General features: G+C 41.4%; 1 protein-coding gene across 3 annotated transcripts; it reads right to left on the bottom strand.

Annotated features, from left to right (window-relative positions):
• Positions 1–1817: 1817 nt before the first annotated feature.
• Positions 1818–15652, bottom strand: xirp1 (xin actin binding repeat containing 1). 3 transcript variants are annotated; one of them, XM_012923034.5, is made up of 9 exons: positions 15562–15652; positions 14820–14964; positions 14625–14679; positions 14238–14543; positions 13633–13711; positions 10206–10357; positions 9949–9990; positions 4585–8967; positions 4013–4151 (listed from the first exon to the last, which is right to left on the bottom strand). In XM_012923034.5, exons 2-9 carry the CDS (start codon positions 14942–14944, stop codon positions 4149–4151), a joined length of 5145 nt encoding a protein of 1714 aa, XP_012778488.2. In that variant the 5' UTR covers positions 14945–14964; positions 15562–15652; the 3' UTR covers positions 4013–4148. The 3 variants fall into 3 exon arrangements, with proteins under 3 accessions (XP_004565445.3, XP_004565444.2, XP_012778488.2); XM_004565388.6 differs by having other exon boundaries at positions 1818–8967; positions 15562–15650; XM_004565387.6 differs by lacking the exons at positions 13633–13711; positions 14238–14543; positions 14625–14679; positions 14820–14964; positions 15562–15652 and adding an exon at positions 12252–12506 and having other exon boundaries at positions 1818–8967.
• Between the last annotated feature and the right edge of the window lie 1888 nt (positions 15653–17540).

The raw sequence follows: 17540 nt of genomic DNA, 5'->3' as shown, positions 1-17540 counted from the left end.
ATTTCTCATCATAGATCCATTACAACTGTGCAACATCTGACTCCAGGTTTCCTTTAAAAGGCAATTTATGAAGTAAATTGGTGAAGAAATACTCTTTGTAGAATTTACTTAAGTAACTTAGGAGTATTGTGTGAATTATTGGTTGTGCACCAATGTACTACTGTTTCATATATTAGCCTAGAGATTGGATATTCATTCAAACTAAATACCACTGGATTTTTAAAAAGGAGTCAATTTTATATTTGTGGTTTACAAGTTAATGGGCTTTGGGAGCCACGGGAACATTTTCCATTGCCGTAAAAAAAAAATGGCAGCAAGGCGTAGTGGCTGCGCCATTTCATCTCTGTTTATATACAGTTAAGTGACAATTTTGCTGGGCAAAATATTTAAACAACAAATTAAGAGTTGTAGAATAATCAAGCCATGTCTCAGCCACACAAAGATTTTAGATTCATTTAAGTTTTTGCTTGATTTTCTTTTTACCCCTTTAAAAAAAAATTGTCATTACTGAATTGCATTTTGCCTGGCATCTCCACCAAGACAAGATCTCAAATCAGCAGGGACATTTAACTTTAGAGATTCTACATTTTATTATCATCACTTTGATTTCGGGCCAAGCAAAGTCGATATACACGGAATTGAGTTATAAATTCTGTGTGCAGAGATGGGCAGTAACGCGTTACTTGTAACGTGTTACTGTAATCTGATTACTTTTTTCGAGTAACGAGTAAAATAAGGGATTACTATTGCAAAAACGGTAATTAGATTACCGTTACTTTCCCGTAGGAACACTGCGTTACTGCGTTACTAAAACCGTGATTTTTTGCGAGAATGTCTCACGACAGTGACGTAAGCGAGTGCGCCGTTAGTGACAACAGCTGTGTGCAGATCAACAATGGATCACATATCGATTGTGGGAGAGAGTATGAGCGTGCAGCGTTTAAAGCGTGGAAGTACTGACCTTACTTTGAGTTTGATTCCATAAAAAGTGACAAAAACATTAGCGTCCGTTGTGCGTGGGAAAAAAAAATTCTTTTTACAGCGAAAAAAAACCCCTAAACTTCCAAGCAAGCACCGAGTGCGCAACGACGGGAAATTCACAGAGAAACTCGCGGATTCTTCAACTGACCGCGGCACACCTGCACCAGGGTAAACCTCCGCCTACCGCAGTGCTTTTTAATAGGTGAAAATAGAGCAACAGGACCGCTGAGTCTTTGACTTTATTTATGTTCTGCTGTGTTTGACTTGCATCTATTTGAAAGAGTGTGTGTGTAAACACAAAAAATATTTTATTTTATGTGCTGGAATGTGCAGAAAATAGGTTTAAATGTTAAACTAATTTATTCAACTCAGAGAATGTTGCATATAATTAAATTTTTGCTTGATGCATAAAGTTAAAAGATTAAAACTGATAAAACAAGTTAAAAAAATAGATTTTTCCATTTGATTACATTGTGTATGATGGATTATGTAGAAAAAGTAGAATTGGGCTGAAAGATCTATCGCTTTATCACCTATTCAGGTTGTAAATCGTGTTTTTAAAAAGTAACTAAGTAACTAAGTAATTAATTACTTTTGAAAATAAGTAATCAGTAAAGTAACGGGATTGCTTTTTTGGGAAGTAATCAGTAATTAGTTACTGATTACTTTTTTCAAGTAACTTGACCAACACTGTCTGTGTGTGAGCTAATCTACTTATAGTATGCTGAAAAGTAGCATCAGTGGTTGGTGATAATGATATGGCTGCTCTGTGGCCATTTGTTATATTTATAATTCAAGGAATGAGAATAAAGAAAAAAAATCACCGATAACAGTCACATCTTCTAACCTGTCATTTATTTGACAGTTGTTTAAAACAGAAGAATAAACAGTGCTAACTTTGTGTTTAGCCTTGTTAAAAGATCTTAACACTTTATCATGTGGTTACAGTATAAAATCTATAAGACAAAAAGTTTTTAAAGGTAACATTTTCATGATTTCATGAGTTCAGTTTAAAGACTAACAAAACAGTTTCACTAATAAAACAAAAATGGGATGAAAACACACGTAAATAAAACTGCTTTCCTAAAGTTAAAGGACCGTGGAACGCACTAATAAGTGGCTCGTTCAGTGCGTTTCCTTTGGTGGGCCGAATGTTACAAATACCGTCCCGTCGTCCTTGGTGCTCCTCGACACTTTATCTTCAAAAAAGCGCCCGGACCTTCGCATCAGTGGGGATGTCATGACTTCGTATCTGGTTGGACTAATTTCAAACAGGGCCGATGTTTTACTGTCAGACTGTTTGGTGACGAATGTTGAGGTCCTGGAGGAAACAAATACATTGCCAAAGCCGTCGCTCTCTTCATAAGTTTCACTGACAGTCTTCGTGCCAATTATTCCTGCGGGTTGCTCTGCGGTTTGCACTTCAAGAACACTGACCTTGCGCTGTGGGCCATTTTTTGAAGACTCGGCAGCTGCGGACTCCAGATCGCTGTTCACATTTTGACAACTGTCAGAGCAGCTATTAGTTTTTGGTTTAAATGTTGACATGGTTGGCTTTGGTTGATCACTTGGTTTTCTGGCAGCTGAGTGAATGGAGATGAATGATGGTGAAGACTGAGAGGAAGACTGTCTAATAAGGGGCTTATTGTGCCCTTTTCTCGACACTTCCTCTTTGGAAAGACTTGAATCCAAATCTGTCTGGAGATTTACATCGCTTGTCTCTTTTGTCTGACCTGATTTGGCCTTGCTTGAAACAATGCTTATCTTCCTGATGTTGTTGGCAGGTTGAAAGTTTTGCTCAGATTTCAAAGACTCATCGAACAGCCCCGACAACCCTGCAATGTCGGCCTCAGATTTCAGATTAGACACGGAGTACAGAGCCTTTTTAATCGTCTCTTCGATTTCAAGCAGCTTTGCTAAAGTCTGTTCCTTCAGGTTCATTATTTCCTTGCTTGCTTTTTCCAGATCTTCAAATGCCGTCTCAACTGAGGAGATGCTTTCAAGATCATCATCCTGGGTTTCTGCTTCAACTTTCTTTCCCTCCATTTTACTTTGCTTAGCGTTTCTCCTTGATGTACCCATCCAAGTAGGGACATTCTGGTATAATGTATTCAGTGAAGTGTCATCTACACTGCTGGCCTCTCCCTCTATTTCTTGCACTTGAGACAGGATCCCCTTGAGTTCCTCTCTTTTCCTAAAGTTTTCAAAGATTTCCATGGCTGCCTTTACATTTCCTTTTACGATGTCTTCCATGTGTACAGAGAGCCTTTGTCGTCTTTCATCCTCTGTCTCTCTTGCCTTCTTCTCTCTTAAAACAACTTTATCCTCAAAAGTTGATTGCTTTTGGTCCGGGTTGTTTTCCTGCACATGGCCCATAGTGACTGATGTCTGCAGTCCGGGCTCGTGCTGTTTTTCTTGAGGTTTGAGATTTGATTTGTATTCTTGAACAGAAGTCTTTTCTGTCTTTTTATGACCTCTACCGTTATCATCTGTGATTGCTGCCTTCTTGGAAGTGTCTCTGTCCTTTCCTTCAAAGTTATTTAGTGCTGCCTTCGAGCTCGTGTTGATTTCATGCTCACCATCTTCATAACCCCTCATACGTATCTGTATCTCCTCAGCTGCATTGATTTTCTGTTTCACATTTTTCTCTGTTTTCACTTCACTGCTGTTTGACACGGTCATTTTGCAGTCTGATTTCCTCTCTGTGAGTTGTGCTGTTTCCTGTTTCTTGCTGCTTTCCTGAGCCTTTGGCTTGATTGGCAGATATACATTTGCTTGATTTGCGACTTGCATTTCTTCACTAACACATTTTTGTTGTTGGTATGTTTCATGTGAGCATTGTTTACTGAGTTTTCCATGCGTTGTAGTTTCTTGGCTACCCACAGAGCAAAACGACTGGCTTTGTTTTGGACGAATTACTACACTTTTTGTATTTTCTTTAACAGGGCAGGAAACTTTGTTAGGTGATGTATTTGGTTCTTCCACAACTACAGATTTTATCCATTGTGGCTTTGGTGGTAAAGCTGGCTTCTGCTCCTGTGGTTTCTCAGTCTTTTGAGGCAGTGGAGGTGGACTTGGCCTTTCAGAGCGGGGTGATTTAGAGGTTCCATTTGCTACGGGGTTGGGAGCTGAATTCTGTGTTGTAATAGATGGTTGTCCTTCACAGGTTACTGAAATTGAAGGAGATAATTTTGCGTCAGATGGAGGCACAGGCACCACAACACACTGCTTGTGAACAGTCTTGCTCCTCTCTGAACAAGCCCTGCCTGAATTTCTGTATATCATGGCAGCTTTATAGTCTCCTTTGGATACATTTACGCTAGACTTCTCAAGAGATTTGAGAGCCAATTGCACATTACCGCTTATAATATTTTCCTTATCTAGGAGCTTCTGCTCTGTCGCTGCACTCTGCAGAGCTCTAATAGCTGCTTTCACATCTCCTCTGATAACTTGTTCTGTCTCATCTTCAGTTGTCTGACTATTAAACTCGCAACTTACAAAAGGTGGCAGTGATTCTGGGGCACTATTACTGTCTATAGCTGCAATCTGTTGACAAGCCTCAAAGGAGATATGGCTTTCTTGAGCTTTCTCTGTATCACTGACCTTCGGAGAAGTCCTGATTTGCTGGCATCTTGAGGAGGACGAACATGTTGATTGTGCCACTGTTGATGAGCTTTCCTCTTGTGCGGACATATTCAGGTTGTATATTTTTCCAGGAATGATGACTTCCCGCTCTACTTGCATGCTTTGCTGCTTTGCCATTTCAAGAGACCTTTTAGCTGCTTTTACGTCTCCAGATATAATGACTTCTTTTTGTGCTTGGTTTCCTTCGCTTTCAGGACCTTGAGCTGACAGGTCCATGTCATAAATAGTTCCAGGTGTAATGACCTCCCGCTCCACACACATACTCTGTTGCTTTGCACGTTCTAATGATTGCATTGTTGCCTTGACATCTCCAGGGACAATTTCCTCCTTTGGTACACAGCTGTCAACACTGATAGAGCACTCTGATGAAAAAACCTTTTTGGTGTTCTTTACGTCCCCTGGTAAAACATCAGAAATTGTTCGTTCTGCCTGTTCTTTTTGCTGATAGAGGCTTCTCTTTGCTTCCCTCACACCCCCCTGAACTGTTTCAATCTGTTCCTTAGTCAGAAGGCTCTGATCAGCTTCGTCTTCAGACGCCTCGGTGTGAAGACTTTTGAGATAATGCAGATCTCCCTTTTCAATCCAGCTTTTGTACAAATTCACATTTCCCTTCTCTGTTTCGTCCACTCTGCACGACGCTGCTATCCTCTGACAACTGGCAGTAGCTAACAAATTTCCAATTGTAGACTGGACATCTCCCCTCTCTGTAACCAGACTCTCGGTTTTGATTTCGTAATTGCAGATGAGTGAATAAACGGACATCTCTGCTTGTCCCGCTGCAGTCTCTTGCAATATTATTCCCTTTTTCAAATTATTTTGTGGAATGAGCAAGTCATCAATTACCTGGGCAATGTTTTGTAGTCTTTGATCGTGTTCGATGTTGACTGTGCCGGTCGCCTGGGAGACTGGAAGCTCGACTACTGTTATGTTAACTTTACCTTTTTCAGTTTCTCTCAGAAGAGTTACTTGTGGTTTGAGAGTCGGTCTGACCAAGAGCTGTAGCATGATGTTCCTGATGTTACCCTCAACAACATCCTCTTTCTCAATCTGCACCCCTTCTTTGTTTTCAAACATGTATTTTGCCATGTTAACATTTCTGCTGCCATCTGCCTCTATTATGATGCCGCTTGAGTGAACAAAAGCATTTTCATTCAAATACGAAAGGGTATCAGCCACACTGTTGGCGGTGATTTTGTCTAGTGGAGTGGTCTCAAAGAGCCAGGTGGTGCACTTCACATCAGCTTTTGGGATATCTTTAGCACTTTGCACTGTGGTTTCTTCTGGCTCCTTAATTTTGTCCAGGGGCTGCGATTCAAAGAGCCAGGTGCAGCGTTTCACATCTCCCTTCTGGCTATCTTCCCTGTGGACTGCTTTTACTGGACCCTGCTCCTGAGGCTCCCCTTTCAGGCTGTCAATTGTTTGATTCTCAAAGAGCCAGGTGGAGGTCCTGACATCGCCACGCTGCACATCAGTGACACTAACCATTCTCACAAACTTCTTGCACTGCTGCTCAGATTCAAATAATTGTTTATTTAGCTGCACATTACTGCTTCCAAAGTCTTCAGTCACCCTGACTGAGAGCTCATCTCGACTCGTAAGGGAGTCAAGAGGTTGTGTCTCAAATTTCCACCTGGCTGATTTAACGTCTCCTTTCTTGACGTCCTCCTGGGTGACAGCTCGTATGACGTAAACTTCATTCTCCGCCTTGATGGCATCGAGTGGTTTTGTCTCAAACATCCACCTTGCTCCTCTTACGTCACCACTCATTACCTCTTCCTTTTTTAGAGTTGTAACTTCATGAAACTGGCCCTCTTTGTCTCTGATGGCATACAGTGGCAGGGACTCAAACATCATAGTGCTTGACTTCACGTCTATATTGCTCACAGGCTGCTCCACATTGACCCAATTCTGCTCAACGGGTTCATCGTGAATTTTATCCAGTGACGATGTTTCAAATATAAACTTTTTCTTCTGGACATCACCACTTTCAATACTCTCAACCCTTGGCGTATTTGTGTCATTGTTGTCCTTGTTGATCTGGCTCATGGGGCAGTTCTCAAACATCCAAGTAAATTTATTTACAGAACCTTTCTCGATTTGTTCTCCTTGGTTCTGCTGATCAGATGCTGCCATGATTTCTGATCCTATTTCGTCAAGAGACTGGGATTCAAAGAGTTCTTTGACTCGCGAAACTTCCCCTGACTGAAAGTTCACTTGGCTGACACATCTCAGATTTTGGTCTGAATTTGTATCCTTTCTTATTCTGTCCAAGGCCTCTGTTTCAAAAAGATGTTTCACAGTTTGAACACCAACCTCTGATTGGACTGAATCTCGTATGGTGCTGCATAGCTTCAAATTGTACTTTTCCTCATCTTTGATGCTATCTAGAGGCTGTGACTCAAAAAGCCATGTAATGGACTTGACATTGGTATCTTCAATGGCTTCTTTATCCTTTGCTTTTTCGGATTTGTCATACAAAATGTCCATTGGCTGTGTTTCAAACAACCATTTACAGGTCTTCACGTCACCTTTATGCGGCTTCTCCTCTAAAGAAGAGTTTTGCTTTGTCTGATTGAACTTTGAATGAATCCCATCAATTGTCTGTGTTTCAAAAAGCCACTTTGCCATTTTGACATCACCTGTGTTGTCTTCCTGTCTTGTGATGCCTTTGATTACTTCCACATTTCCTTTTCCTTCTACCAGTTGGTCTAACGGCTTCGTCTCAAACATCCACTTATACTTTTTGACTTTCCCTTGAGTGAATTCCTCTCGGCTGACTGTTGTAATCTTATGAAGGTTTCCAGAGCTGTCTTTTATTGCATATAATGGAGTTGTTTCAAATATTTCTCTGTTACCTTTTACATTTCCAACTGCAATAGACTCTTCGTTCTCGGTAATCTCCTCCCCAGAAGGAGCAATTTTGCTCAAAGGAATTTTTTCAAAAAGTTCTTTGAATCCCTTCACGTCACCTTTTTCAATCACTTGTTCTTTTAATGAAGTGCTCTTTTGAATGCTGCAGCTTTCAAATAACTGTTTTTTGTCTTTTACTTCACCTTGTTCTTCAGCTGAAAGGGTAATTTTCTTCAGGCTCCCGACTTCATAGCTATCACTAAGCGTCTCCATGGGCTGCGTTTCAAACAACCAAAGGGAGGTCTTGACATCTCCCCCAATTACGTCTCCCTTTTCCAAAGACTTTTCTGCCATGTTTCCTGCTGCCAGTGGTTTCATTTCAAAGAATTTCTTCTTGTTGATGACATCAACCTCTCCTGTGCACTCAGCTATGGCTCCTTCAAATGTGTTCTCTCCTACAACCTCAGGTATTCTGTCAAATGACTCAGTTTCAAACATCCACCTCTTCCGGTCAACACCTCCTCGTTGACCCTCCTCTAGCGATATGCCCCGAATTATTTTCACGACATCAGTTCCCTTACTGATCAGGTCCAAAGGCTGGGTTTCAAAAAGCCAGCGGGCAGTGCAAACACCACTACTGTCGATCTCCTCCCTGCAGATGGATTTAATCTCATGCATATTGCCACTGTTGTCTCTGATAGCACAGCAAGGTTCTGCCTGAAACAGTTTCACGGTCTTTTGGACATCACCTTTCAGCTCCTGAAGCTCAGACCTCAGTTTCAGGAAACTATGATCTTCAATAGAGTTGCAGCGCCCCAAGTCACTCAGTGCTTTAGACTCAAAAAGCAGACGAGTTCCTCTTACATCCCCAGGCTGTACAGGTTCTTTCAGCACTGCCTCAACTAGTTCACCCTCTTCATTTACGGATCTATTTAAGGAATCCAAGGGCTGGGTCTCAAACAACCACATTGATGTTCTCACATCCCCCCTGACAGAAATCTGCCTTTTGGCAGACTGTAGTTGGGTGCTGTCAATATGTTCAAACATCGAGGAGGTGCTTCTTACATCTCCACCTTTTAACTCCTCATTATCCATCAGCTTTTTGGTTGAATGAGGATCTCCAATACTGTCCAGAGTCCAGTTCTCAAAGATCCACCTCATGGATTGCACTTCCCCCTGATAAGCTGCATCTGCTGCCTGAGTGTTTTCTGACTGCACTGCCTTCATGATCTCATCATCCACTGCGTCATCAAGACTTGCCCGTAAGTCTGGGTGGATGTGTTTAAAGAGCCTCTTCAGCTCATTTTTCTGCCGTTGCTGGTAGAATGTGGAGAAGGTTTCTTTAGGTGGAGGCAGGGGAAGGCTACTTAACGATGAAGGCCCTTCATAGTTGAGAGGTCTAGGTGGTACTGGGGGAGGTGGGGGGAAGGGCAAGTCATCTTCTTCAGGAGATGATTGTAAAACTGTGACTTTTCTGGTCTGGTCAGCCATCTTGAAACAATAAAAGAAATTCAAGAATATTATCAGGATCTAGTGATCTAGTCAACAAAAAGAGCATTAAAACAATACATGCAAATATTAGAATGACATGCATAGCAAGGAAAGCCATACTTTACCTTCTTTTATGCTCGCTTCGCTTCTTTTATGCATTTTCACCCCAAACCATCCTCAGTCACACCAGGGTTACCAAAAACACTTCACAGCTGTTAGTAGGCAAATATCACACATACACGCCGCCGAGGCTGCTAGTGTGGCTAGTTGTTTTTAACTTTTTTAGGTGAAAACAAGCGAAAACATTGTTAAATTTAAATCTGCATTAAGTTTTTTTTCTGGCTGCAGTGTAAACTAGGGTTGGGCATTGTTAAGTTTCGGACAGGCTGCCATCAGTCAACCAGCTATTGTTGATATGTTCACAGAGATATGCCACATGCACTGATAGAGACGCTTGTTGAAACAGGAAAACAAAAACAAAAAACAGAATACAAAAACACCTAATAGAGATGATTCACTTTCAATCCCAAAATAAACATTCAGAAGAAATAACAAAAGCTAGATTTTGTGTTGTTGGTGTCCATGGAGAACCAGCAACTCACTGGTATAATGATTACCCTTGATCTTTACTATTCTGATGGAGATACTCTGTGTCTGTGTTCAATTCTGTGCTGGAGCTCAGCTCAACAGAAAGGATGGAGGCACCACCTTGTGGTCATTCTCAGTTTTTCAACATAACAACATAACTACATACAACTACAATTAATTACAAACCAGAAAAATTTAAACAAAAATAAATTATCTAAATGATTTAAACATACCTGACCCTTTGTGAAAAAGTAACATCCTGAATGTTGCATTTAATGTGAGCTCGTAGGTTTACTGTGTGTTTGATGGTGGAAGCAAAGACTTAGATGCACAGCACACAATACTGAGAAACCACATTCTCCTGTAAAGGTTTCTAAATGACGTATACTGTACCTTACTGTTTTTAGCCCCTTTTCCTAGTGTACCAATGAATTCCTGTTAAACAAAAGCAAAGAGTGATTTAAATCAGTTTGAATCACACAGAACTTTATTATTTGTTAAATATATCCATTAGCACTGTGTTCCACACATTTCAAACATGCACTAAAGTGTTGAGGCGCTCCTGTTGTGACCTAGCACACAGAAAATTCCCCATTGAAGCCTTTGACCTCACTTTGTGGGGAGGAATGAGAAGCATTTCAGGAACTCACTGGTTGTGTTGGGCCTCCTGTGGTGTCAGTGGCTGCTGTTCTTGACAGATAGAGAGTTGATCTGTCTCTCACTGAGAAGGAAGTAGATGTTCTGTCTCTGGTTTGTCTCGTTGGGGTGCCCCCTTTAGTCAGTGAAGAGCTGTATTTGTCCTCTGCAAGAGCAAGATCCGACATCAAATTAATGTTGACTTCTTTATTAGATTTGCCCAATAATACATCTGGAGTCTTGGGATTTCTAGTTTAAACCTAGTGGCACACACATGCATAAAAGTGGAACAACAGGATACTGCTGTATCCTATAATAAGCAAAGCTGTGCGTGTCCAGTGTCAGCAACAAGTTGAATGATAACGCTGTGTCTGTGTATTTTTAGTTATGGTGGAATCTGTCTTATCACTGTTGTAGCTTCCTGTTACCTCATGGATTCTAGTTCACATGCATTATGCCATGAAACAGCATATGTTTTAGTAAAGAGAGATATTGTAACAATCAAGTCAGATTACGAGCTTTGATCCCCGGGAGATAAATAGGCCCACACAGCCCTCCCTGCTGCACAGGACTATCATCAAAATGCATTCCACGGATTGACCATGACACCCAAGAAGAAGAAAAAACAGCAACTGCTAGCTCAGCTTGAGGGACACAGATTGTTTGCACATTGTTTGAATGGGCTCTCTCCCATCAAACCATCAACACCTGACCAAAAGAATGCAACAGCCCAGCCCAGTAAACCACATGCATGTTCTGAAACTGATTTTTGTTTATGCAAAAAAACACCCTGCAATCAGACTGTATTAGCTGAAATTTGTTCCTCAGCTGGAGTTAAGTAAATATAATGAGTTTAGAAAAAAAATCAACAGCAGCATCATGAAAAATATGTTCAGAGGTCAACAGCACAGTATGCTGCACAGGCCATCCAGCTGTAACTAATGGCCAGATTTAAACACACCTCCCTTTTCACGCACTAAGCCCTGACGGGACAAAAGGATGGCCTGGCGAGCCGGCGCCTCTCACGAGTCTGGACTTAAAGCATTTTCACAGATGGGTGAGCAGATAGAATCATGCAACCGACTGCCATGCCCCCCCATGAAAGTCCTCACCCAGTAAACCGAGAGGTCAACTGTCACTCATCATCGACGTGTGTTCACAAACATCCACGCAAACTTGTCTCGACAGAGGAAATAATGAAAAGACTCATTCTTACAGACTCGAAAATGAAATTAAGCGTCAATGACACAACTGGAAACTTTTTTCAGTGATTCCAGCGTTTTCTGAGCAATGTCTGCCAACATCTCTTTGATCTGGGTTAATTCTTCAGGAATGAAGAGGAGCTATTAGCAGCATGCTAATGGGAGGAAATTTTGGGATGCTGGCAGCTGTACAAATGATGGTTAAATGCAGCTGGCATTTGTTCTTCACCACCACCGCAGCCTTTTACCTCCATCAGCTGTTGGCAATTGTAGCTACATTCATAGACTGTAATGAAAACCAACATCTCAAAGGACAACTTGTATTATAGGGTCCCAGATCCCCCATATAGCACTGTGTGTTACACCATTTGCCTACTTCTAGGAGTTCATTTTTTCCCCTTCATTTGATTTTCATTTTCCAATGTTTCTGAAGATATAGAGAAGAAAACAGACTGACTGTCTAACATATGACTTCCAGTTTCCACCATTTGTTTGAAACTTGAGGGATAGCGTACCGATGGGGTCTGACGGTTGATGAGCACTTAACACTTAATGAAGAGAGCATTATATTCATAAATTACTGCCTTTATAGCTCAGTCATAAAAAGACAGGAGCAAAATTGCAAATTTCAGAATTTTCTATACTTTGTGATTGCTGTTGAAAAAAATCTGTTTTTCCAGTACAACTTCATCTTGTCTCAACAATAACAGCATGAAATTTGACAAAATAAAGTCCAATAATACAAAACATGTACATCCAGAAACCTTTCTCTGTCATTAAATAGTGCTATTGTCATTTTACTGTAGCGGCACAGTCACGCTATTTGGCCTCATATGAAGAAAGTTAATAAATACTCACTAAAACACCATCCAGCGTTGTTTCCCTGTGTATTTCTGCTGTGTTCACTCCCAGGACCCCTGTGATGTGTGATGTGTAGTAGAGCCTGTCTCCTCTTTCAGTGCTCTCTGTGACTGAACTCTTTCTAGTCCCGTGGCCTTGGTGACAGCTGATTTTTATCAGTGCCTGCTGCCCCAGTGGAAGACTTTGGCTATTTTGGGATGGTGGGCTGGCTGCTGCTACTCGCCTGAGTCAATCACCTCTGTTAGTCACTGTTGGATTGGGACACCCCTCATTTCCACAGATACATTGTCACCTGCTATAACAGGAACTGGGTGGGACCAATAGTATGTGTGTCAGTGGGTGCTCGGCAGCCAATATATTGAAAGAAAAAATACAGACAAATGGTCCTATTTTGGTAAGTTCTACTTGGGTCCTGGCATTCATGAGGATGTCACTCACACGCCTAAACAGTGTTTTCGGCCAACATACACCTTCAAGTGTCCCATTGGACAGAACAATGTACACCCCCCCGCACTGCCAAACGTACTCATGAACAGCTCAAGGAACATGACACAGATCCAAAGGACCTGATCTGGCCTCCAAACTGCCCTGATCTCAGTCCAGTCTTTTAAAATGCTAATTCTCACTCTCTTTTTCCACACTACCTACACTTTAAGTATCACTAGGACAAAATCTCACCCTAAATTCAACAGAATTAGATGGCAAACGCTGGGAAATTACACCATAAGCCATGGGCTGTATTATGAAATGCTACCAAATATTTCAGCTTTATTTTGGAACAAACACAGCTGACGTTACTGGTTGTTCCTTACTTATACCAGGTTCATCACAGGGTAAGGACGTCAGTATTGCTGAAGCAATATCAGTAATGTGTCGCGGACAGGCATGGCTCAGAGGGCCAAGGCCTGCGTCACGGTCAGAACTGGTGGTGACACTCTCAGTTCTATCTTAAGCATGTGTGCCGGGCACATAGTTATGCATTTACAACACTACATCCTTGTCTTTATTTAGCTTCTTTTTCCTCCCACCACCAAACACCACATGGGTTGCCACTGCTTCGTAAACTCGGTCAGGATTTACATGGTGACACTTTAAATACTAGGCCTTGATCCTGAACTGTTTGCTCTGTGGCAACCTAATATAGATTCATTTGATACGCTTGAGAACTGCTGTTTGACATGCAAAGATGAATGTGCCTACATTCATATTTCAAAGAACTGTCAGGAACATATATATTAAACAGCTTGAGAAGTGTCCACTCGTCTTACCTTACATGACAATGAACCTCAAAGCTTCAAGGAAACTCTGGCACCCATCCCTTATCCCGTCCTAGATGTCAGTGATTGTAGTAAATATGAAATAAAGTACCACTGCTCACCAGGCAAGTGTCTGCGTGCTCTGTCATGAAACTCTGGAAGCCCATTCACAGCCCTTCTTCCACCCACTTGAGTGGCTTTCTGTGGATAAACAGCACATTATGTTGTCAAGAGAATTATAACAGACAATATATGATTGTTTTGTGTCTCATTTTGGTGGGTGTGGAGTCGGGCTGTCGAGACTTAAAATAGAGGGAGCTTAAAATCCATAATAGCTGGGTTAAGAGTTGGATGACACTCATGTCACTTTCAGTAACACATAGCCAGGAAAGATATGCAGGATTAGTAAGCTTCACTATTAACTGGTCCAGATTTTTTTCTTCTTTTTTTTTTTACACAAATAGAGTAACTGCCTGGTTCTGGATGTAAAGTGCAAACATATCAGGTGAGTGGTTCAACAACAGTCACCTCAAGGTGCTTTAAGACCCTACAATAATACAGAGAAAACCCCAACATTGCACTTGGCGACAGTGGGAAGAAAAAACTCCCTTTTGACAGGAAGAAACCTTTAGCAGAACCAGGCTCACATCACGTGCTTGTGTCATTTGGATGACCAGCACTGTATTGTAACACTACTTGTAACTGCTCAAGTAGGCAGCTGACACACCTGTGTAGCTGTGTCCTTAAGAAAAGTGTTATGACTTCTCCTGTCCTGCAGAGGGTAGTCTCTCACTGTGACACTGTCAGTTTCAGATGCCATGTTCAGCCGAGGGCTGCTGCTGAAGCACTGCTGCAGGGTAGCTTTGGACTCGAACAGGGCGCACAGAGCTTTGGTGCCCGTAGCCTCCTTCTGAGGAAGGAACTCCATGGAGCGACTCCTGGAAAGATTAGAGCGCCTTCCTGAGCCCCAGAGGACCACATTCTCTCTGCTGTCCCCTCTTCTCCATCCGCCATCCACCCAGCTTTCCGACAGCTAAAGAGAGTAGTTGATTTTTATGTGTTTTTTCAGTTTTAGCAGTATTTCCATTTAACAAACACAAGTGTAGACACCTACCTCAAGATTCTGCTCTGCCCTATCAGGACTCCTTAGGTCAGAGCAGCTTTGGTAACTATTAGGACAAATTTAATACCAATATATATTAACAGATGAGTGAATGAAGACAACACACAGTCAGTAAACGTTGCCAGCACCTGTGAATAATGTAAATAAACTGTAAATGTCACAAGTTTGTGCCTCAGTAGAACTTACTGTTGCACCAGTTGAGAGACAGACTTTCTCTTCCAGCTGGGGGAAACTGCATTGACCCACGACTTTTCCTGAATCCCAGAAAGACTCTTCAAGGACTGGGTCCTCCTCAGGCCAAAAACCTCCATTGTATTCTTTTAAACAACAGCTGCAATTTAAAGCAACAGCATTTTTTCACCAAACTGCAAGCTTTTAAAACCAGGCTGTCATTTAAATCAGAATAGATCAAATCCACAAATGTTTTCCTTTGACTCATCAATAAACTCTAAATCTGACGTTCTTAAATTCAAGTACATAACTGAGGTTTAACTTCTTTTGAGTTATTATACAATAGACACTGACACTGACAGTCATCTGACTCTGTTAATGTTTATGAATTTATGCACTCAAGCAGCAAACCCAGAGTCCTGGCTCGAGATGCCGTCTTATAACAGTGTGATACATACACGACTGCTGTAGCTGAAAGGACATTTAATGCTTTCAAATAAGAAAGAAAGAAAGAAAGAAAGAAAGAAAGAAAGAAAGAAAGAAAGAAAGAAAGAAAGAAAGAAAGAAAGAAAGAAAGAAAGAAAGACATCTTAATTCTGGACAGAGAATTCATATTCACATATATATATTCTGTCTGACTCACATATGAGATGCCGCTCCGTCAGCTACAAAGCAGTTACAATAACGTTGCAATAATAATGATGGAAATAATGTTTTTTTTACCTAAAAGAAATCTAATAAATATTCAGCTCCAAACCTGAAAAGAAGAAGAAGTTGTCACCACTGCATTTCTGTCTTTCCGTCTTACTCGTGGTTTAGGAGCATCTCTCACAAGACACAGCAATTTCTGGTGGTCAAAGTCCTCAAACACCTTGTGATTCAAGTCTTCCGGATGTGATATCTGCCATGATAGAATCACCTGATGAATTTGTCTGATGGAGCAATAAAACTCTGATATTTATAAATGAGGAGACATGTACGCCGAGTAAAAAGTCGCATTTCCCAAAATTCTGTTTGTCTTTATTACGCTAAACATATCACCAAAACACATTTTTAGTATCCATGTGTCTGTAAATTGTAATGCTTTCTATTTGATACTTTAAACACTAATGACCATGCTGACAGTTTGAGGCATTCAAAACAGTGAGAAGCCAGAGAGCCGACCTGCGTGACAGCTGGTCCAGTCAGATGTCCGTGCTGAAATGCCTGGCATAGCCGCTGTTACTGGATTCCAAACCAAAACCCAGAGCGGCAGCATTTTATCTGCACCTCTCACGCCTTACCCTAGAAACTGTGTTAGCAGCAGCAAGGGCCACATTCGCCCATCTACTGTTCCTCAGTGTGCTCAAACAGATAACATGTTTAGCTGATTCTGCTGATACCAGTACCAGAAACGCTGACGGTGCTTGTAAGTTGATGATGAACCCATTTCTGTTGATGATTACAGTCTGCTAGTACTCAAAGGGTGATATTATATCTCTAAATTGTTGGCACATACAATTTTATACCCTAATTATCCCAAAGGAATTTTATAGTTCGCAGAGGTTTACAGTTTTATGATGCCTACAACCTGCAAAGGACTCACAGAGCGGCTCTGTCACAATAGGAGAGAGCCGAGGCCTGCATTCACCTGCAACTGCTTTTCTGTGTTTACAAGTGAACGTGATGACATACATATCCACCAGCCACTTTATTAGGTACATCTGTTCAGCTTCTCATTATTACAAATGTCTAATCAGCCAATCATATGGCACCTATTCATTGCTTTCAGGCCTGTAGACATGGTGCATATGAGGTGCTGAAGTTCGAACTGACCATCAGAATGGGCAAGAAAAGTGATTTAAATTACTTTGAACATGCCAGAGGGGCTGGTCTGAGTATTTTTTAAAAACTGCTTTTGGTCTGAAATGGTCTGAAAAATAGAAAATATCCCATTAGTGCATTGTAGATGCTAGAGGTCAGAGGAGCATGGACTGCTTTGCAGTGACAGGAAGCATCGGTAACTCAAATAACCACTGGTTAGAACCAAGAGATGCAGAAGTGCTACTCTGAATGGACATCAAACGATGAAGCGGAAGGGCTGCAGCAGCAGAAGACCACACTGGGTGACACTCCTGTCAGCTACAAACAGAAAACTGAGGTTACATTTTACACTGGCTCGACAAAATTGGCCAATAGAAGAAAAAAAAAGGTTACCTTGTCTGCTGAGTCTCGATTTCTGCTGCAAAATTCGGATGGTAGCATCAAAATTTGGCATAAAGAACATGAAAGCATGGATCCATCCTGCCTTTTATCAACAGTACAGCATGGTGGGGATGGTGTTGGGATATTTTTTTAAACACCTTTGGCCACATAGTAACTGAGGATTGTTTTAAATGTCACAGTCTCCTTGTGTTTATCTATTTATAACCACAATGTGCCCATCGTCTTATGGCTGCTTCCAGCAGGATAATGCACCATTTCACAAACCCTTAATAATCTCACACTGGTTTCTTACAGATGACCAGATGACCAGATCTGAATCCAACAGACCACCTTTGGGATTTGATGTAACCGAGATTCTCATCAGGGATGTGCACCTGACAAATCTGCAGGAACTGTTTGATCCTGTCATGTCCATATTGAAAGAAAATCTCTGAGGAATGTTTACAGCACCTGCTATAAATGAAACCATGTTATAAAGAATTAAGAGAGTTGTGAAAGCAAAGGGAGGTGCAACACAAGCTTCTCCATGAG

This window comes from Maylandia zebra, linkage group LG18, assembly GCF_041146795.1.
Source record: "Maylandia zebra isolate NMK-2024a linkage group LG18, Mzebra_GT3a, whole genome shotgun sequence".
NCBI lineage: Eukaryota > Metazoa > Chordata > Actinopteri > Cichliformes > Cichlidae > Maylandia > Maylandia zebra.
The sequence above is the reverse complement of the archived record's forward strand: the minus strand, read 5'-3'. Positions and strand labels throughout refer to the sequence as shown.